At 48.2% G+C, this 21,275-nt stretch overlaps 1 protein-coding gene across 1 annotated transcript in view; it reads right to left on the reverse strand.

The window, feature by feature from the left end:
• Window positions 1–17,721, reverse strand: part of FKBP6 (FKBP prolyl isomerase family member 6 (inactive)) — a 28,844-nt gene extending 11,123 nt beyond the window's left edge. The window contains exons 1-8 of the mRNA XM_058569010.1: window positions 17,681–17,721; window positions 17,479–17,596; window positions 16,939–17,028; window positions 15,942–16,144; window positions 14,609–14,728; window positions 7,149–7,343; window positions 6,916–7,025; window positions 5,675–5,764 (exon numbers count right to left, since the gene is read on the reverse strand). Of these exons, the coding sequence (XP_058424993.1) occupies window positions 5,677–5,764; window positions 6,916–7,025; window positions 7,149–7,343; window positions 14,609–14,728; window positions 15,942–16,144; window positions 16,939–17,028; window positions 17,479–17,596; window positions 17,681–17,704 (948 nt within the window). The 5' untranslated portion in view covers window positions 17,705–17,721 and the 3' untranslated portion in view covers window positions 5,675–5,676. The remainder of the gene's footprint in view (window positions 1–5,674; window positions 5,765–6,915; window positions 7,026–7,148; window positions 7,344–14,608; window positions 14,729–15,941; window positions 16,145–16,938; window positions 17,029–17,478; window positions 17,597–17,680) is intronic.
• Between the last annotated feature and the right edge of the window lie 3,554 nt (window positions 17,722–21,275).

The following is a 21,275-nucleotide window of genomic DNA, read 5'->3' on the forward strand; positions in this document are numbered from 1 at the left end:
AAAAAAGCACAGCAGTGGCTTTTCAGTTGTTAATCTTCTCATCATGCAAAGCGGAACATGGGAAATACTGTCTTTAGCTTATGAAATCAGACACATCGATGAGTATTATTTTTGTTACCATAATTAATACCGGATTTAAAAGTAGTAATATAACTATAAGGGAGGAAAGAGATGGCATCGTATCATATAGCAGGAAGTCAACAGATACATGTCCAAAACTGCTAAGAATCAAGAAATGGCAATATAAACATAATATTTAGCTATATAGAATACAGAATATTTAGCTATACAGAAGAATCCCCAGAAGAAACAAAAGTTAAAATTGGTTTCCTCTGGTGAACCCTTTTGTATTGATTCTTTTCTCAAGGTGGCGGCTCTGGACTGGGAGCCAGGGTTTGAATCCCGGGCTCTGACACTCACTAGCTACGTCACCTTGGCAAGTCACTCTGTTTCTTCATGGCTATTCAATATCCATAAAACGGAGATAATATCTACATTATAGAGATGTTACATTACCAACAATCACATAAAACATGTCTGAGAATGCCTGGGATATAAAATGTTTAATAAATACTTTGATTGAAGTCAATAAAAACAAAGAAAAAGATAAATGGCAAGCAATACTATCGAAACAATCTAGACGAAAAATAAAATATGACAAATTAAAAGAAAAAAAATTAAAACCATGCCTAGGTCAGACGACCATGTAGGTGAGTCCCCTCTGTCTATCCCACCCTACCAATTACCTTGTGAATTCACTCAAGTTCTGCCTCCTCCAGGAAGCTTTCCCCATCACCTTAGTGTGCGCGATCACCCCACAACTGCTAATTCTGCCCCCCCCACACACTTAACGCTTCTTTTCTTCAGAATACATAGCTTCAGTTCCTTGCTCCACTGCCCACAGGTCATCCTGCAGACCGTTTGGCATTATGGTCATCCTCCTTCAGCTAAATTCCCACCTTTCACCAGAATTCTTTTGACAGAAAGCGTTCTCCCATCCATTCCATACGGGAGGCCTCACGCTCCTGCCTCCTTTCCATTCCTGCTGGTGCCTTTTCCTCCAGGCTGTCATCACCTCTCAGACACCTGCTACCTGCCAAACTTGGTGTCTCAAATGTGCCCTCCCCCCACCCCCTTCAGAACCTCCTTACACGAGCCTGTCAGATCACCTCAGCTCAGAACACATCTTTCCCCTCCTCTGACGCCTACAGCGCACAGCCCGCACTCTAGAGAAAACTGAAGTGCCAGGACAATCCCTGCTCCACAACCGACCTCAGCTCTGAATACCCCGTCTTCTCCACACCCCCCGCATCCCCCAACTCTGGGCCCAGTACCGCCCTTCCTTCAGGACTAGCTCAGTGAAGCTTTTCTCTGATCCAGATGTCTCCCTGGTGGCACTCCTCTGTGCACTCTGAGTCCACTGACAGTCTTGTCTACCAGGTCTCTTCACACACCACACAGCACCCACCATCGTGCCTGAAAACAGGCAGCTCTCAAGAGCTCCTTGGGGAAGGAGTGGGTAACAAAGGGGTGCTGTTGGTGGTGGCACAGCAGGACCCTCCTCTACCCTCGATCAGGACCTACTTTTTTTGGCAGCCATGCCAAAGTTTGGTACGTTCTCACCAGCAAGCAACAACATCCTAGCTCTTGTACCAGGTCTCTCCCACTCCCTTTCCTCGCGTGGTCTTTTAACATGAAGTGCAGGACTTCATAACTCATCTCTACTAGAAGTGCTTTAAGGATGGGAGCGCCTAGCTCGGCAAGTGTCTGGTGATAAAATGTTCGAGTTGGAAGGACAAGGAAGGTCATCTAATCTCATACATCATCCACTTCTAAGGGGCCCTCTAGATCTGCTCAGACAGACCCTAACAGCTCCCAAGATGACCCATACCCAAACAGTGGAAAAGCATGGTCTGGGAGCAAGTGCTTCCCCGCAAGGGCCTTCTCCACAAGCAGTCAAAAGTGGCCCCTTTCCTGTGTGTGCTCCCATGCTGGAAGAACTGAATATCACTTACGATAAGACATTTAATTAGTAAATCTTTCATATCAAGCCAAATTTTGTCTTCCTATTATGTCTGCTTACGGGTCTTATCCTTTGGAAACCACAGAATAAACTTCATCTATTGTGTGTCAACTATTTAAATAGTTGAAAATAGCTATAGTGCTCCCTTTCTCTCTCTTTTCCAGACATCATAAAAGCATGGCAAGGGTCTCAGATGTTAGATGCTAGGATAGGAAGGACACAACTCTAACTGAAGACGACAAAGGTACAGAAAAAGAATTAAGAAAGATGGCAGAACACTACTCCAAGTGTTTCCAACCATGACGGCATCTGTTATAAGAACTCTTTGGTGCCCCTGGTAAAATCACTACTACTGTGCATGGAGCTACGTGACGTCTCAACCACACAGGTAGTTAGAAAGTGTCCATTCATGAAAGTTTGAATGCAGTACATACACACACAGGAATACTGCCTCCACTGCATGCAAACCACAGGGAAAGCAGTCTCAAAACGGCTTATCAAGGGCCAGCCTGGTGGCGTAGCAGTTAAGTTTGTGTGCTCCGCTTCAGTGGCTTGGGTTCGGATCCTGGGCGTGGACCTACACTGCTCATCAAGCCATGTTGTGGCGGCGTCCCACGTACAAAATAGAGGAAGATGGGTAGAGATGTTAGCTTAGGGCCAATCTTCCTCACCAATAATCACCCCCCGCCCCAAATGGCTTATCAAATATTAGCTTGGAGTTTGCTATAAACCTTCAGGTCTTCTGATATACATCAGTCAAAACATCAACCCCCGTCTTGACCTTTTAGGTTATTCCCAAGAATACTCCCATCCAGAGGTGTATGTGTTTGCCATGTCCTCTGGAAATCCAAACTAAGGAAAAAGATGGTGTGGCAGAATTCGAGACGCAACCGCTCCTGCTGCTGAGCTCCCAGCAGCAGCAGCTACAAGAGATGCCTGATTCACCACACCGGCAAAGGACCTGCTGCTCCGTCACGGCAAGACTAACGGTCACACTCAGCAGGGCAGCGAGTGTGGCAACAGCTAAGTGTCCTCAACGGCACCTCCCCCTTCATCTGCCCACAGTCTCCATCCCCTTGCTGCTTGAGAATAGCAGCCTTCTTACTTCAGACAATCGTTGCTCCCCCAGTTCCCATATGTGGTGTTAGGAAGGGGTGCACCACTCATGGGACTCCACACACCCCAAACCAGCCAGAGTCCTGTCTCAAGATCTTTCAAACTGGAGCTACAGTTGGAACGGGAAGAGGAGGGAGGTGTGGGTAAGGAAGAGTCCCCACTCGAATAGAAAGGCTGTGGGAATGGACGCCTGGGCACTCCTTATGGTGGGACACAATTAAGCAGAGATGAGACCGAGTTCCAGAGGCCCACAAAACTGCAGGTCTCGACCTGCCTGAGTAATGGTTGTTCAACTCCTCCTTTGATGCTGTGAGCCACCCCAGCGTCCCTTCAGTGAATCTCTTTTAGCTGACACTAATGATGGGTTTCTGTCACTGGCAATAACAAGAGTCCTGACAGCCAATACACAAGCCAGCCTGGAAGATACGGTTTCAAAGAGGCTGGTCTAGCATTTCCGCTATTTTATACTTGATCCAACCAACACTTACTGAGCACCAATCATGTGCCAGGCACAGTTCCAGATGCTAGAAAATACAAAGATGGAAAAGATGTGGCCTCTGATCTCAAAAAATTCAGTCTACTATAACCGAGGCTTAGAGAATATAATCGAGAGAACATCTGATCCACCAGAAGTATCTAATGTCTTAGAAGATGAGATGAAGACAAGTCACTAGTATCTAAGACAAAAACAAATTTTAAATGGTCCTAGTTAGTCAAAGTGAAGTTGTCAAAAGAATCTAGAAACCTACACATTAAGTGACTACCTAGGCACAAGTACAGCAGGAAAAAAGGGGAGTAGAGAGAACACCAACAACACAAAAGCCGAAGTGTGTTACAACCTCAACAGTACTGGGAGTATGCTCTTGGCCATCTGAGACCCCAACACAGTCACTGCTGGTGACAAGACAGAACATTTCAGACTTAGGAACAGATGGGAAACCATCTAAAAAGTATCAGGCTCCAAAGAGTCTGACAGACCTAGAAAGCTGGGAAGACAAGACAACCAAAAGGAAACGTGTTGCCCTGGTGGGTTTTCCAAGATCTGTTTCTAGGATGGACCCTGGAAGAACCGGATCTTCATCCAACAGCAGGACGTGCCAGATCATAGGCCAAAATGTCTCGCAAAAAGGCACCAGGCCTCCACTTCTACTGGACATCAACAGTAGCCAAACAAGAGAAGTCCTCTGGCTCACATCTCAGTCCAGAAGACTGGCAAATACTCCAATGTCCCCAAAAGACCCAAAGGCCACAGGGACAGGGTCAGTGATGAAAGCAACATTTACTTTTTTTTTTTTTTTTGGTGAGGAAGATCAGCCCTGAGCTAACATCCATGCTAATCCTCCTCTTTTTGCTGAGGAAGACTGGCTCTGAGCTAACATCTACTGCCAATCCTCCTCCTTCCCGCCCCCGCCAAAGCCCCAGTAGATAGTTGTATGTCATAGTTGCACATCCTTCTAGTTGCTGTATGTGGGACGTGGCCTCAGCACGGCCGGAGAAGCAGTGCGTCAGTGCATGCCCGGGATCCGAACCCGGGCCGCCAGCAGCGGAGCGCACGCACTTAACCGCTAAGCCACGGGGCCGGCCCCCAACATTTACTTCTGATACCGACTGGTTGTTTCTGACACGGCGGAGCGCCGCAGTTTGTAGCCCACTTGTGAAAACGTCTGGGATGAATGGGCCTTTTCACCGCCCTCTTCTCTCAAGCCTCTTGTGTGGAGAAATGAAGGTAGCAACAAAAGAGAGATTTATCACCAAGAGCCCGTTCGGCAGCTGTTTTCTTGTTGTCCCTTGTTTAACTTCTCTCAAGAGAGCTGAGTTATCTACCCGGCTAAGCAGGTGTTTAAGGCAGGTGATTCTGTTTCCATTAATTCTCTGAAGTAACAGTAAACCAGACTGCAGAGTTATCACCGGTACTCGAGGGGACCCTTAACCCTGTGGCTGCTCAATCCCAGGGCGAGCCATGGGAGCAAGGCTGGATTCTGTCGCTGCTGGTCCCAACGTCTTCAAATCTCTAACGTTTAGGATTTAGAGAACTCAGGACTGGCGGCCCACCCCTGCCCCCGACATCTAGATCTTGTCTTCTTGAACAACGTGTTAAATGTGAAGTGAGGGTGGAGGCTTCCAGGTTTTCAGGGAAAACCAGATGCAGAAAAGCATTACTGTCCATTTCAAAGCCCAGACAGCCCATCACATTAATGTCTATACTCATGGCTTCATGCTCCAAGCTACTGTGAGGGACAGAGTAACAATTTTTTTTTTTTTTTTTTTTTTTTAATTTTAAAGCTTAAGCCTCCCCAAACCTACACATTTAATCTCCAGCTCTGGATGGACTTTCCAATCTTCTCTATGAGAAGGCCTGCTGTATGTGCATTCTGTACTACAATTGTGTCATTATCTTCAATGAGGAATTTTTCCACTCTTCTCACCCATCCTCAACTGTAGAGAGGCACTGTCACTGGTGTGCTGAGGAGAGCGACCACACTTCCATACACTGACAAAATCCCCAAGCTTTCTATGCTTCAGCCCTTCAATCACCTTCAGTTCTCTCCCGTAGAGCCATCATCACCAGAAGCAAACATTCGGTGACACATTTCCTTCTCTTTATCCATGTAGTCTCTGTAATAGCTATAGAGAGAAACACACATTGATTAGAGAAGGTCTGGGTTTGCAGGAGGTGACATCCAGTGGCTGGAATTCTCCACTCAGGTCCAGAAACACTGACAATCCAGCAGGCCTTGAACTGAATCAGGAGGGGGTAGAAGCCATGCTGGAGGGGTGGGGGAGACGGGGGGCTCCTGAGGGCTGCACAGGAAGCCCTTGGACAAAAAGCCCACAATCTGAAAAGACAGCAGCCTTGAAGTCTGGGAGCCACTGTCAGGGAAGCTGCCTGGCTGAGTCTTATCCGGTGCACTTCACACTGTGGCCTCTAGCTGATCTTGAGATTTTCTTGCTAAAGAATGGTCAGATTCCAAAATTCCTACATCTAACCTGACAGGATACTTTTAAATACCAGAAAGGAAATAGCTGGACAGTCTGAAAAGGCCTGACATGCAACAATGGAATCCAAATATGAGAGGTACACACACCTCACACTTTTTTAATGTCAAGAAAGCAATCTGGATTGAATGTTTAATGTTAACAGGAGTAGAGAATCTCACCAATACAGAAGGACAAAAAAAAAAAAACCTAAAAAACAGTGGGTGTATTACAAGGTAATTGAGTTATGGGTGACTCCTATTTATGTTGCTATTTTCAAAGTTTTCTACAATGAACATATAACTTCTGTAAATCAGAGGAGGTTGTTACTAAAGGGCTGGTATAGATGTCACTTGGGTAACAAGCAAGTCCCCTATGGCTGTGAATCAGACCTGAAAGACCCATTTCAGATCAAACCAGGATCTATAAGCCACCTTTTCTGCAGTCAGCTGAGAACAGTGGTTCTCAGTTGGTGGTGAGTCGGGAAGAGTACCTGAAGGCCCTTTTAAAAAATTCACTGGCCCACCCCTTTAGGTGTGCTTATTTGGGGTGGGGGAAGGGCGGGACAAGGAGTTGGGAAACATCCAGACACAGGTAGTTTGGAGATTGGCCCCACCTTGCCTCAGGGAGCTGCTGCTTCAGAGCAGCGAGGACTTCACAAAACCAGCTCTAGAGAGCACTGCCTCACAACACGTGCTGGGCAACATTCCCAACTGGTCCTTGACCCAGGCGGACAGATCAGAACTGCAGCCACGTCACACCTCTCTCCCTGTTTGTACTCCTGCAAACACAGGACTCACCTGGCCAGTTTCTTCAGCTCGTTATTGATGTCATGATTGAAGGGCTGTTCCTTCTGGGCTTGGACTAGAAAATCCCGGGCCTTCTGATACTCAGTCAGGAGGAGACAGGCCTGTCAAAAAGCAGAATTTTAAACAGCATACTTGGGCATGGCAAAATGCTATCTTTCCTAAGTTGAACACCACTGCTACCATTTTTTGGGCATTCATTCCCAAGTCCCTGCCCTCCAACACACCTGTCCACAGCGAAAGAGGGCCTTGGCATTCTTTTGGTCAATGATCAGAGCCTGCTCTCCGTAGCGCAGGGCCATGGCGGGTCGCTCCAGCTTGAGGTATGTAAAGGACAGGTTAAGGAGAACAAGAAGCTTGGCGGCCTTCACCAGGTGCTGCTCTTCAGGGGGTGCTGATCGCCGGTGGAGAAGCAACAAGGCCTGTGGAGGGGGAAGACGGGGGTGGTGTGGGGGGTATGTGATCTTATGTACAGAAAACTCTAAGAATCCACCAAAAAACTATTAGAACTAAAAAACGAGTTCAGCAAAGTTGCAGGACACAAGCTCAATATATGAGTTAGTTGTATTGCTATACTCTAGGAATAAACAATACAAAAATGAAACTAAGAAAACAACTCCATTTACAATAGCATCACAAAGAATAAGTAGCAATAAATATAAAGCATAAGACTTGTATACTGAAAATTACAAACCATTGTTGAAAGAAATTAAAGAAAATCCAAATAAATGGAGACATTTCATTTCATGGATCAGAAGACTTAATGTTGTAAAATGGTAATACTCTCCACATTCATCTACAGATTCAATGCAACCCCTACCAAAATTTCAACAGCCTTTCTTGCAGAAATGGTCAAGCTGATCTGAAAATTCAATGAGCTACTTACTACTTCACACCCACTAGGATGGCTCTAATCTAAAAAAGAGAAAATAAGTGTTGGTGAGGAACCCTTATATTGGTGGGAATGTGAAATGCTGTAGCCACTATGGAAAATAGTTTGGCACTTTTTCAAAAAGTTAACATGGAGTTACCATATGACCCAGCAATTGCACTCCTAGGTACGTACCCAAGAGAACTGAAAAGCCTACACAAAGACTTGTATACAAATGTTCATGCAACAACATTCGCATTAGCCAAAAAGTGGAAACAACCCAAATGTCCACCAAGTGATGAACGGACAAGCAAAATGTGGTAGGATCCACACAACAGAATATATTATTCAGCCTTAAAGGAATGAAGTTTGGTATATGCTACAACATGGGTGAACCTTGAAAACCTTAAGCTAAGTGAAAGAAGTCAGACACAAAAGGGCAAATATCGTATAACTCCACTTACGCCATAATAGGCACATTCATAGAAGCCGAATAGAGGTTACCAGGGGCTGGGAGAGAGGGGAACGGGGAGTTGCTGTTTAATGGGCGAAGAATTTGCATTTGGGCTGATGAAAAAGTTCTGCAAATGGGTAGTGGTGATGGTTGCACAACACTGTGAATGTGCTTAATGCCATTGGATTGTATATCTAAAAATGGTTAAAACGGCAAATTTTGTTATGCATATTTTACCACAATTAAAAATCAAAATAAACATTTTCTAAAAAGGAATGAAGTACTAATACATGCTACAACATGGATGAACCCTGAAAACATTTTGCTAAGCGAAAAAAGCCAGACACAAAGGACCATATATTTGATGATTCTGTTACATGAAATATCTAGAACAGGCAAATCCACAGAAACAGAAAGTAAAACAGGAGTTACCAGGGGTGGGGGATAGTGGGTAACTGCTAACGGGTACAGGGTTTCTTTCTGCAGTGACGAAATGTTCCGAAATTAGATAGTGGTGACAGTTGCACAACCTTGTGAATACACTAAAGACCACTCAACCATACACTTTAGAAGTGTGAACTGTATGGTGAATCACATCTCCACAACAACAGTGAAGAAAAGGCGATGAAGGCAAAGCCTGAGCAGCGTCAGCGTGACTAATGAGAAGACTCCATTTGGAAGATGCTAGAACCTGAAAATACGTCAGAGAAAATGGTATTTTAGGCAGAAAGTGATGAGCCTTCCTTCGTCTTCCCTTTCAGCTCTAAGCCTGGGCTTTCATCACACAAGCTCCTGTCAGTTGCCCTCACACCGTCTGCACTGATTCAGGTCTCATGGCACCAACCCGGCTCTCTCAGCCACACTCTGGCCCCATCCCTACACCGAGTCAGGAAACCACCTGGGCCCTGGGAACAGTCTTCTCCAGGTCATCTTGACCTGGCTCTTCCCACTAGTAATCAAAACTGAAGCTAACAAATCTCTTTCTTAGTTACTCCTGTTCTCAAGATTTTCTCAGACCAGCTTGAAGTAATGCCATTCTTCATTTCCTTCATTATTTACAGGTAAAACTTCATCAAGTCTAATCGTGCATTCTTAAAAGGTATTTCCAGAACTTCTTCTTTGATTTGCACAACTCTTCCTTCTTCAACAGTCCTGGATCCCTGCAATGCTGTTAGCTGCAACACACCTGGTAGAGAGCCTAACATGGACAGACACTGAAGGGAGTGTGTCCCTTCACCACGTCCTGCACACTGTGGTGTGCTGGTCAGTCAGCATTTAACAACCAGCTCACAGGGAAGGAGGAGCCCTGTAATGTCTGCCTAGTGCTGTGGTATCATCATTCCCACCACGGCTGATTTCACGCTCCCGAAGTAACATTAACCAGCTCACAAAAATTCCTGAAAGTGTTCCACTTTGCTCTCATGAACTCCAGTGCACCACTCCCTGCATACTACTTACTGCCTCTTCCCCAGATATTACTTTTATCAACAGGCTCTCCTCCAGTGGGCCCCTTCCATCCTCTTCATCAAGTCCAAATCCATCCACGTACATTCAAACACCTTCCTGAATCCAATTCCCTCATCTCTATTTCCTGCTGTGCTTCGAATGTAACCTGTGATTTAGACTAGGTCTCCACCAACTGCCCCTGAAGAGGCTCTGCTCACCTCTATACTTTGGCTCATTCTTCCCTCCTGTCTAGAGTTAATTTCTCCCTCTCTGTTTCTCTGCCATTTTAACCCTCTAGACTCAGGTTAAGTGCCATTTCCTGTAAGAAGCCTCCACTAGATACTCTAGCCCACAAAAATCCTCCTCTTCTCTGAAAACCTACAGCACTAGGCACCACAAGCGTAGTATTAGTTGTCTGGGCCACATTTTATCTTCCTAGCTAATTAAAATTTTTTGAGACAAGGACGCTGCCTGATATTTGTGTGTGTCTCACACAAGGCTGAGCAAAAGACTAGAAACACAGAAGCATTCAACATCAATCTGCTTCTCTAAAGACAGAGGACATTTCTACCGAGGTGTGCAAAGCTTCTGGCTGAGTGAGGCAGACTTCACACACATCCTGTATCTCCCCTGCCCTAAGGCACAGAAAGGTGTGGTCCAACAAGAATGAAGAATAGGAAGAGGACCAGTAACAAACGTCCGAGCAGATGGCAGCGTTGTGACCGAGTTGGCAGAGTGCCAACAGACGAGGGGCTGGTCTGCAGCTCAGAGCCCCGAGAGCCCTGGGAACTGATGGAACCAGGAATCAGAGCTCTCAGAGGGCAGAATCGAGGCTGAATGAAGGAGGACAGGGTGAATGTTCCCTCCCGCTCCCTGTCCCTCTGCATGCGGATGGGCACCCCTTCTCAACAACTCAGGAATCACGAAGTGTATTTTCTCAAGAAATGGAACTTAAGGGGTTCTCGATGCAGGGACAGCAGACAGAGGACAGGAAGGAGAGATACTGATAAGAGGGGTAATTAAAGGACAGTCTCAATAACAGCCACTGAGACCATCTGTCCCGTTCCCCTGCTCAGCTCCCGGCATGCTGGTAGCTGGGCATTTACACTGAGCAGACGCAGAACTGAGGGCCCTCCGAGGAGACACTGCACGTGATCCATGGGAGTCTATCTGCTCGCACTGCAGTCTGCCCCGCCAAGCACCTGGAGTTTCTAGTCAGCTGCTGCTGCTCTTTCAAATCCTAAAGGACAGCCAGAGATCACTTTGAGGAAAGCCCCTGGGGGAGAGGTGGCCTCCTGCCTCCTAGCAGCAATTCTCCCCTTCTTCCACAGTAATAGGATGTTTTTTGCTGGGCACAAGTACAACCAGAATATAGATATTTGCTAGCCTTCTTTGCAGCTGGTTATGGCCACGAAAGCAGGTTCTGGACTCAGTCTGAGTATCACAGACACATGCCCTCAGCCCTCTCTCTCCTCCTGCTGCTTGGAATGTAAAGGCCCCATCCTGAACCGCAAGGCCCAGAGTCCACCCTAGAAATGGGAAGACAGTGAGAGAGAAGCAGCCTAGGTACCCAAGGACATTGTGGAGCACAGCTCCCCGCCAGCCCTGGTCTCACATCGCAAGCATTTCACATGAGCAAGAAATAACTATCTTCAGGTCACTGTTATTACAAGTCTCTGTGACTTGCCACCAAACCGAATGTAAAAAGACACGGTCTCTAATGGACAAAATATCAAACGGAAAAAGAATTGAGATTTTAAAAAAGTCTCAGATGTGGAGAGAAGAAAATTTAAAAACTATAATGAACGTCTAAAGAGATAAGAGAAGGGGCCAGCCCAGTGGTGTAGTGGTTAAGTTCCTGCACTCCACTTCGGTGGCCCAGGGTTCGCAGGTTTGAATCCTGGGCGTGGACCTATGCACGGCTCATCAAGCCATGTGTGGTGGTGTCCCATATACAAAATAAAGGAAGATGGGCACAGATGTTAGCTCAGGGCTAATCTTCCTCAGCAAAAAAGAGGAGGATTAGCAACAGACGTTAGCTCAGAGCCAGTCTTCCTCACCAAAAAGCAAAAAAAAAGATAAGACAAGGTACGCGTGAAACAAGAACAGAATGCTGGAAAAAGAAGCAAAGAGCCCTTCAAAGTTTAAAAAAAAAGGAAAGAAAAAAGAAAAACTCAGAAGAGATGGCAAATAAAGTCAAGGAAAGATCCCAGACAATGGAACAAAAAGAAGAAAAGATGGAAACTGGGAAGGGGGGAAAAATAAGAAAAAGGAAAACTAGCCAGTCAATCCAGGAGGTCTGACAGTCAACTAGTAAGGAGTTCCAGAAAAAGCAGAAAACAGAAACAAGAATAAATTATCAAAGAAATAGCTCAAGAAAGTGTCTCAGAGATGAGGATAAATTTCCTGAATGAAATGATACATCGAGGGCACAGTACAAGTTTAAAAATACACACACACACCCACACTATAAAATTTAAGAACACCAGAGGAAAAAAGATCCTTAAATCTCTACAGAGAAAAAACAATAGGTCGTATATAAAGGAATAGGAACCTAAATGGCAGCAGACTTCATTGCAATTCTAAAAGCTAGAACAGAACGATATTCCTCCTCAAAATCCGAGGGACAGTGACCACGTCCTGGAATCCTACACTCGGTCACGCTACCTGTTAGGTGTGAGGTAAGAATAAAGTGTGAGAATATTTTTAGACATGCAAGGGAGTAAATTGAGAAAAGGGGAAACCCACAAAACAGAAGCACAGGGCAGCCCCAGGACCAGAGCTGTGCAGGGGCCCAGGGAGCTCTGCTCTGCCTTGGCGCTCCCGTGGGGACACACCCAGAAAACATGGAACTACCAGAGGCTGAGGCCCAATCACGTGGAAGCAGTGCTGTAAGGGGCTCTCTACTGCTGTGGGAAAGTTCAGGAAGAAACAGTGATAGGGGCCAGCCCTGTTGGCCTAGTGGTTGAGTTCAGTGCGCTCCGCTTCAGCGGCCCAGGTTCGGTTCCCAGGCATGGACCTACACCACTCATTTGTCATTGGCCATGCTGTGGCGGCAGCTCACATACAACAAGAGGGAGCTTGGCAGTGGATATTAGCTCAGGGCAAATCCTCCTCAGGCAAAAAAGAAAAAAAAAAAAAGGCAGTGACAGGTACAGAGAAAACTAGCCAAAAAAGGCAATTCAAGGGGCAAAAAAGAGACGCTGCTCTTGGAAGAGGCGTGAGCAGAGGCAGCGCGGCTTGGCAGGCACGCGTCATACAACCTCGATAACGTGCAACTCTACACCGACTTAAAATTACGACTTAATGCTGGGAAAGAAGTGAGCGTCACAGTCAGAGCTGAAGACTCACCTTCCGTGAGAAACGAAGACTTAAAAAGAGCAGCTAGAACACGCCGCTCATACATGGAGAATGCCAGAGCAAACAGCAGATGCAGTTAAAACGTCACTGCCTCAGGGAGCAGACCTAGGAAACATGACTAAGCCAGGGGAGGAGCAAAGGGTCTGTTTTTTGTGGGAAAAATTTTCTTCAAGCGAGCAGGCGCTCTCAGGAAGCTTTGCAAAGTAACAGTGTCCGTGATTCAACCTGTGAGCCGGAACCGGTGCCTTCCATGCGGAAGAACGCGACTTCGTCAGGATTCCCAAGGCCGACACGCACGCGTCCTCCCCTCCCTCCCCATCTCTTCGCACGTTTCTGTAAACCCAGTGTGGCAAGTACATGCTACCTGCTTACAGCATCCATCCCCTCCTCTTCTGACAGGGCCTCCGCTCCATTCAAAGCACTCATGTGCTAATTAAACCACATTTCCCAGATGCCTATATAGCTGAGGGTGCCCATTTAAGGTGGGTCTGGCCAATGAGATACACAGGGAAGTCACTGGGTGACAGGGGTACTTCTGGAAAATTCTTAACACAAATAAATACACCAGACTCTTCTCCTCTCCCTTCTTCCTGCCCAGATGACCATGGGATGCTACAGGCTGAAGGACCATCTTGGAGAGAAAAAAAGATAAGAACACAGTTAAAGGTAGCTGAGCAGAAAGACGGAAGGAACATGGATCCCTGATGGCTTCATGGAACTGATACACCAGCCTTGGCCTGCCTCCCTTCTCATGTGAGAAAAATTAAGTCTCTAGTCTATTTAAAGGACATACTGTTTTTCAGGATTCTGCTGCTTGCAGCTGAACGAAAATCATGAAATGATTTAGGCTCAGTATGCAAATGAGACATAAAACCAGACTGCCCCTAGACTCTAAACTCCGTCCTGTTTGCTTCCAGAACCAGGGCACAGAGTTTGGCACACAGAAAGTGCTCATAATATTTGTTGAATGAGTTACAAAGCAAACAGTGAATTCCTGTCGGCACAACCTACACAAAAAGCCAAGTCACAATCAGAAGCTTAGTGAGAATGGAGTCACCTCAGAGTCAGATGACTCCCCACTGCCAGAGAGAGAGGAAATGAAGATGGCCCACAGGCTGGAGAAACCAGCTGGAAGAGGACCGAATACTGGGATGAGAGTTTTTAAGAACTTTTTATTGAAGTATGTATGTATATAAACACGTGTATGTATATCTGTGAGCTCACAGCTCTGGCTCACACACATGTATATGTGTGTGTGTATATATATATACACAGATATATACACACACAGGTACAAAAATTTAAGTGCACAGCTCAATGAATTTTCACTACCTGAACACACCCATGTAATCACAACCAGATCCACACACGGAACATCACCAGGCTCCCCCAAATCCCACGTCCCCTCTCCCAGTCATTAGCCCTCTGGCATGAGGATTTTTTAATGAGATTTTTCTTAATGGCTGCACGTGAAGAGCAGGGAAAGAGACAAGATCTATATCTTTTAAACAAAGACACTTTCAGGGTCTAAACTTATCATTCTAAAGCCTTCTTACCCGTTTATACCTCACTTTGGCGTCATAGAAACGATTTTGGCGGAAAAGGTAGTTGCCGAACTCCCGTTCAGTAGCCGCAACTTTTAGGACCTTCTGCAGCGGAAACTGATCTTGCTGCTCCTGAGGACCAAAGACAAGGACACCAGCAAGGAAGCAAAGCCACAAGACCACAAGTCAAGCGTGAGCACAGCTTCAGCTCTTCTCCTGCAGATGTGGAGCTCTGTCCACTGCTGTGGGAGTGCCAAGCCCTGACCAGGTGCCTCTGCAGAGGTCGTCTCTGTGCATCATGACAGGCCAGGCCCCGGCAGGTCGGTGTTGTCACTGCCCCCACTGCACAGACCAGAGCCAGAAGGAGGGCTACTTCTGCAGTCCTCCCGGGGATACTCCCTAAAGAAGGAGTTTCCTGTGGAATCTGAAACTGATGGAACTTGCTGAGCACAGAAATCAGGACTCACAACCCCCTTTATCCAACAAGCATTGACAGGTCTTGGTCTGCCCGGGGCCCTGCTGGTCTTCATGGCCATGATGCTCTACCTGGATACACATGAGAATCAACCCAAGAGCCTCTTTTTCTACACCGATGTCCGGGCACCCCCCCGCCCCCCAGGAACCTCTGTTTTGTGGGAAGATGAGAAAAGGGTAACATCCCTCACTTGGGTTGCTGACAGTTTAGCTGGGGAGACACCGTATACAGATATAATCCTGGGGTGGGCATCTCAGGACACAACTACAGCCAGTGTGAGCTAGCATGACAAATGCCATATACGATGCTGATGAGATTAGAAGCCCTGTCTCTCTGGGACGGGTTAAGCGAAAAGCTACAAAGAAAAGGCAACATTTAAGTTATGAGGACAGAGGCCATATATACCGATTTACCTGGGACTGCCCTGTTTACACGTGATGTCCTGGTATCCCGTCCAGTTAATAGTCCTTTTCCCTCACAAGTGTCCTGGGTTGGTCAGCAAATTATACGGTCACCCTAGTTATGAGCTACCAACACTTAACTTGCTGGAAACCAAACTTAAGGTTGGGAAGCAAATGTTCACTGTCTTTCAGGGAGAACCAGGCAAAGGGCAACTGAAAGATCAGCTGAAACTGCTGGTCCGTAACGAATCCACCAGCTGACCTTGGCCTAGAACACGTACCCATAGACAAGAGCCGTTACTAAGTCAGACAGGTACTAGGAGGTGGGGGAACTCCTCCACCACCCCCACTCAGGAGCCTCGGGAGGGAACCTGAGGCAGAGGATCATCAGAGGGTAGGATAACTACCCAACACACAAACCCATCCCCTCGCTCTCTCTAAAGGGCTGACACTGTGCTCCACAACTTACGGCCGAGAGGGCACAAAACGTGTCTGATTCAGCAGAGTCCAGGAAGTCCAGCAGCTCGATCTCAAACAGGACGGTGGTGTTCGGGGGGATCAAGGGAGGGCAGCCCAGCGTTCCATAGGCATAGGTCGGCTTGAACAGAAACCTGGCCAGCTCCCCTCTCCGCATGCTCAGAAGGCCCAGCTCCATGCCCCAAAGTGTGATATCTGGAAGAAGGGGTAAGAACTCGAAGCTTGCCCAGCGTCTTGTTCCAGTGCTGTCGACCTCTTCCCCCTCAAGTCCAAATCTCTCCACGATATTCCAAGCCTTCTGGATTGCGGTCCCAACTTACTTCTCAGCCTTGTTTCCCATGACCACCCCCATTCCCAAACTCTAACTTCTCCAGGCTCCGCAGCACTCTGGCCTTGACATCTCTGTTCATGCAGTTCCTTCTTCCTACAACGTCTTCCTCACTCCATGCCCAGCTTCTACCCTGACTGAAATCTTATTTCAACTGCAGTGCTCATTTCAAATGCCTCTTCTTCCATGAAGCCTTCCCTGATCTTTCCAGCTGGGATTAATTGTGCCTTCACTAAAGCACTCCCACAACACTGCTTATATCTCCCGGGAACTCATCCAACTCTACCAGGTTAGTCGTCTGAATGCAGGTCAACCTCCTCCACCACACTAGCCAAGATGTTCTCATCATCTTAGCATATCCTCTCTTTTCACCATACACTTAGATAGTAAGTATTCAACATGTTTACTTAATAAGCGAACAAAGAGAAATGCAATGCTAGATGGTTAAGTCAGCATGCAAAGATAACCTTGCCAGGTAAGCCATCTCCCAAATACCTAGGTCTCTACTGGGAACGTGGGAGAGAGCATGACCGGTTTAGCAAAATCCAGCCTCAGAGAAACCAACTCAAGGAATCTGGCTCTGGTGAGTTCTTCAGTCCTAGGGTGCTGCCCCTCATCAACTCCCCAATCCCTTCTTTTCCAGCTCCTCATCTGAATTTACCCTCTCCAAGTTTCATCAGTCGAGGAGTTTTCCTGAAGCAATTGGAATCAAAAGGCTTGTCCATGTGCTCCAGATATCCAGAATATTTCACTAGGACAGAAGAAAGACAGCCTGAGAAAAAGGGACCGAAGATACCCACACGCCTATATCACGTCTCTTTAACTGTCACGCAAAAACAATGGAATCAGATGCGCTTAAAACAGCCCTAACCCCGAGTGATACAAAAATCTTTGTTCAACTTTTGGATGCCTGCCCTTTGGCTTTGAGGATCAAGAGCGTGCCCGGCGGGCCTTGGAGTGTCCCTTGTTCACAGTGGCCTCCCGAAAAGGGAAGATGAGTTCCCTTGCTTTCCCTTAAACACCCAAATCCTAACAAAGCAAGTTTCACCCTGTAAAATATATATATACATACATATTTGGACATACAGCCTTCCCTCCCCTCCACGGTAGCCGGCAGTGAAGCACTGGCTGCCCCGTAACCCCCAGTAGTCCGCATCGCCGGCTCCCCGAGGACAGAGGCCCCCCGGGCCGCCGGCGGTACCTAGCACCGAGGCGTCCTGCGTCACCAGCTCTCCAGCCCCCTCTCGGATGACATCCTTCAGCACGCCCCGGTCCCCGGTAATGTCCAGCATCCTCTGACTCAGCCGCTGGTACGGAGACTTGGGGGGAATGAAACACCAGAACTCAGAGCCCTGGGGTCGCACCCCGACTCCGGCGCCCCCGCCCGACCCCCCGGGCCTCACCTGGCCGGGGGCGCTGCCCCCCATCTCCGCGCCGCCTGCCCCGCGGAGCGAGCCCGCAGCCCCGCCGCCGCCAGCCGCTCGACAGGTCCCACAAGGCCGGGGCCCGGCCGCCTTTTTATACCCGGCCGTCCGCCCCCGCTGGCGGCATTCCGTCCGCGGCCGCGAGGAGGCGCTCGGCCCTTCGCTCAAACCGCCGCCAACCGCCCCGCGGCCGAGGGCGGGCGCCAGAGCCCGTGACGGGCGCGCGAGGCCACCCCGGGGCGCGTGGCGGGGATGCTCGGAGCGTGCCGGAGCACATGACAAGGGCGGAGGAGCGTGATGCGGCACGTGGCAAAGGCGCGGGGAAGGAGACGCGCAGGTGGGGCGGCCAGCGATGGGCCGTGTGATTGGGGGAGGGGCAGGCGGCGGGGCGCTTGACCAGAGCCCGCGGAGGGGCAGGAGACTTCAGAAGCCGCCGGCTGCTGGGAAAGTCGGCCGTCGCGACGCCTTCTTCTATCCTCACTCCCTTCTCCTTTGCGTTTCGGAGACATTTAGGCACAGACCTCTAAAGTCAAACTGCCCAGTTCCTGGGAAAAGCAGGTGATGTTCCTCACTTTCCCATCACCAAATCCACAAAACCTGCTGCACCTCCTCCCTCGTGGTGCAAAGGAAGAAAGGCCCTGGATCCCAGCCCGCCTGCTGTTCCTGGGTCTTCCTGCTCTTGCCTACTCCAGGGCTTGACTCCTTTGGGTGTCCCCTCTCCCCTGCACCAGTCTTGCCTTGACTGCTGGAGCATTTCCTTCAGCTTCTGTGTCCTAAGATCTCCCACCTTAAAACGAACAAGCCTTCCTTTGTCCCACATCTCCCTCCTGCTACAGGTGGCCCCATTCCTACTCTTCTTAGAACAACTTCTCCAAGGAGTTGCTGCAAAGGCTTCCTCAACTCTTGTGTCTCAGCCTCCTCTCCCTCCATTTTCTCTTCCTCCCACCCCCCTCCCGCTCACACTGTGCTTGGTGCCAGATTGATCAGACACCAGACTCTGGGGCTCTTGTCAGCACTGGATAAAGCTGACCTCTCTGACTTTTAAACGCTTTTTTCGCTTGGCTTCTATATTAGTTTTCTGTCACTGTCACAATGGATTACCACAAAACCAGTTGTTTAAAGCAATATCTATTTCTTCTTTCACAGTTCTGTAGGTTAAAAGTCCAATTCTGGGGCCAGCCCCGTGGCTTAGCGGCTAAGTGTGCGCGCTCCGCTGCTGGCGGCCCAGGTTCGGATCCCGGGCGTGCACCGACGCACCGCTTCTCCGGCCATGCTGAGGCTGCGTCCCACATGCGGCAGCTGGAGGGATGTGCAGCTGTGACAGACAAATATCTACTGGGGCTTTGGGGGAAAAATAAATAAATAAAATCTTTAAAAGTCCAATTCTGGTCTCAGTGGGCTAAAATCAAGGCACCAGCCTTACTGGAGGCTTTGGGGGAAGAATCCACTGCAAACCTCATTTGGGTTGTTGGCAAATCCAGATCCTTGCAGTTCTAGGCCTGAGATCCCTGTATCTTTGCTGGCTGTCGGCCAGGGGCCGCCCTTAGGTTAGAGGCCTCTCTCTGGTTCTTGCAAGTGGGCCCTACATCTCAGAGCCAACAACAGCACACCGAATCCTTCTTGTGCTTGGAATCCTCTTGCTTCCTCTTCTGCTGAACCTCTGGCTCCAGCTGGGGAAAATTCTCTACTATTAAGGGGTCATGTGATTAGGTTGGACCCACCTGGATAATTCAGGTCCATGACCACAATAATATCTTCAAAGTCCCTTTTGCTATGTAAGGTCACACATTCACAGATTCCAGGAATTAGGGCTTGCATATCTTTGGGGGCCATTCTGCATCCCGCAGCTTCCTGGTCACCACACTCTCCTGATTTTCCTCCTACCTCACTGGCTGTTCCTTCTCAGTCATCCTCCTCTTCCTGGCCTGTAAACGTTAGCAACCTCGGGGCCCTGTTCATGGACCTCTACCTTTCTCTATTCTCAATCCCTGAGGGAGCCCAGCCATCTCCACAGGTTTAAATATATGACATACTTCAACAGGTGGTATACCTGGCCAGCCAGAGCCTCCGCGAGCGCCAGAGCTCCAGTTGCCTGTGTCTAGTTGCCTTCTTCAGTGGTTCTCCAAGTGTTGTCCCCAGGTCAGCAGCAGTGTTGCCTGGGAACTTGTTAAAACGCAGATTCTTGAGCCCATCTGTGCAGGCACACACCATTTTATTGCACTTTGCTTCGTTGCGCCTCACAGACACTGTTTTTTTACAAGACCCTCCACCAGCAAAAAGATTCTGACTTGCTGAAGGCTCAGGTGATGGTTAACATATTTTAGCAATAAAGTTGTTTTTTTTTTTTTTTTGGCGAGGAAGATTGGCTCTGAGCTAACATCTGTTGCCGGTCTTCCTCTGTTTTATATGTGGGTTGACACCACAATGTGGCTGACGAGCCGTGTAGGTCTGAGCCTGGGATCTGAACCCATGAACCCCGGGCTGCCGAAGCGGAGTATGCTGGACTTTAACCACTACGCCATGGGGCTGGCCACTAAAGTATTTTTTAATTAAGGTGTGTATGTTGTTTTTACGACATAATGCTATTGCACACTTAATAGACTACTGTATAGTGTAAACATAACTTTTATATGCACTGGGAAACCAAAAACTGCATGTGACTCGCTTTATTGTGATACTCGCTTCACGGCAGTGGTCTGGAACCGAACCCTCAGTGTCTCCGAGGTCTGCCTGATCCTGAATCAGAAACTCTGGGGGCGGGGCCCAGAAGTTTGCGTTTTAACAAGCCTCCCAGATGATTCTGATATTTGCTGAAGTCTGCAGGCCACCGAGTGCCGGGGTGCCTCCACCTGTGCGTCCTCAGGCCTCTGACTCTGGGCTGCGCCATCTTCCTTTTTCACCACCATCTCTTCTACGTCACTCGTTGGCGTCACCATCCATCCCCACAAATGCTCAAGTCACTGTGATCCATTATCTACCCAGCGGCCAGAGTGATCTTTTAAAAATATAAATCAGATGATATTCCCTTGCCTTGAAACCCTCTGATAGCTCCTGCTGCCCTTGAAATTAGATCCAAACCTTTGCCCTGATCTGCAGAGCCCTCCCTGCCAACCCCTCTGGCCTCATCTTGTGATGTTCCCTCTCACTTACTGCGCTCCAGCTGCCCAGGTCTCCTCTCTAGGGTATCACCAACACCGAGCTCTTTCCTGCCTCGGGGCCTTTGCACCTGCTGGCCCATTGCCTGGTCTGCCCTCCTGCAGCCTTGCAAGTGGCTGGCTTCTCTGTATCCTTCAGGTCTCAGCTCAACCATCCCTCCTCAAAGACATTGCCCTGCCCCTTTCTAAAGTGCAGCTCGCAAACCCGCCACCCCACTCCTCTTTCTCACCACACTGTTTACTTCCTGCATAGCATTTAACACTATTATATTGTTTATTTGTGAGCTTACCCCACTCCTACCCCAACTATATTATAAACTCCAAAAGGACAGAAATCCTGTCTGTCGTTCTCTAATGTATGCTTAATACCCAGCTCAGTGCTTGACACATAGCAGGTTCTCAATAAATATTTGTTGAAT

The sequence above is a fragment of the Diceros bicornis genome, chromosome 26, assembly GCF_020826845.1.
Source record: "Diceros bicornis minor isolate mBicDic1 chromosome 26, mDicBic1.mat.cur, whole genome shotgun sequence".
NCBI classification, from domain to species: domain Eukaryota; kingdom Metazoa; phylum Chordata; class Mammalia; order Perissodactyla; family Rhinocerotidae; genus Diceros; species Diceros bicornis.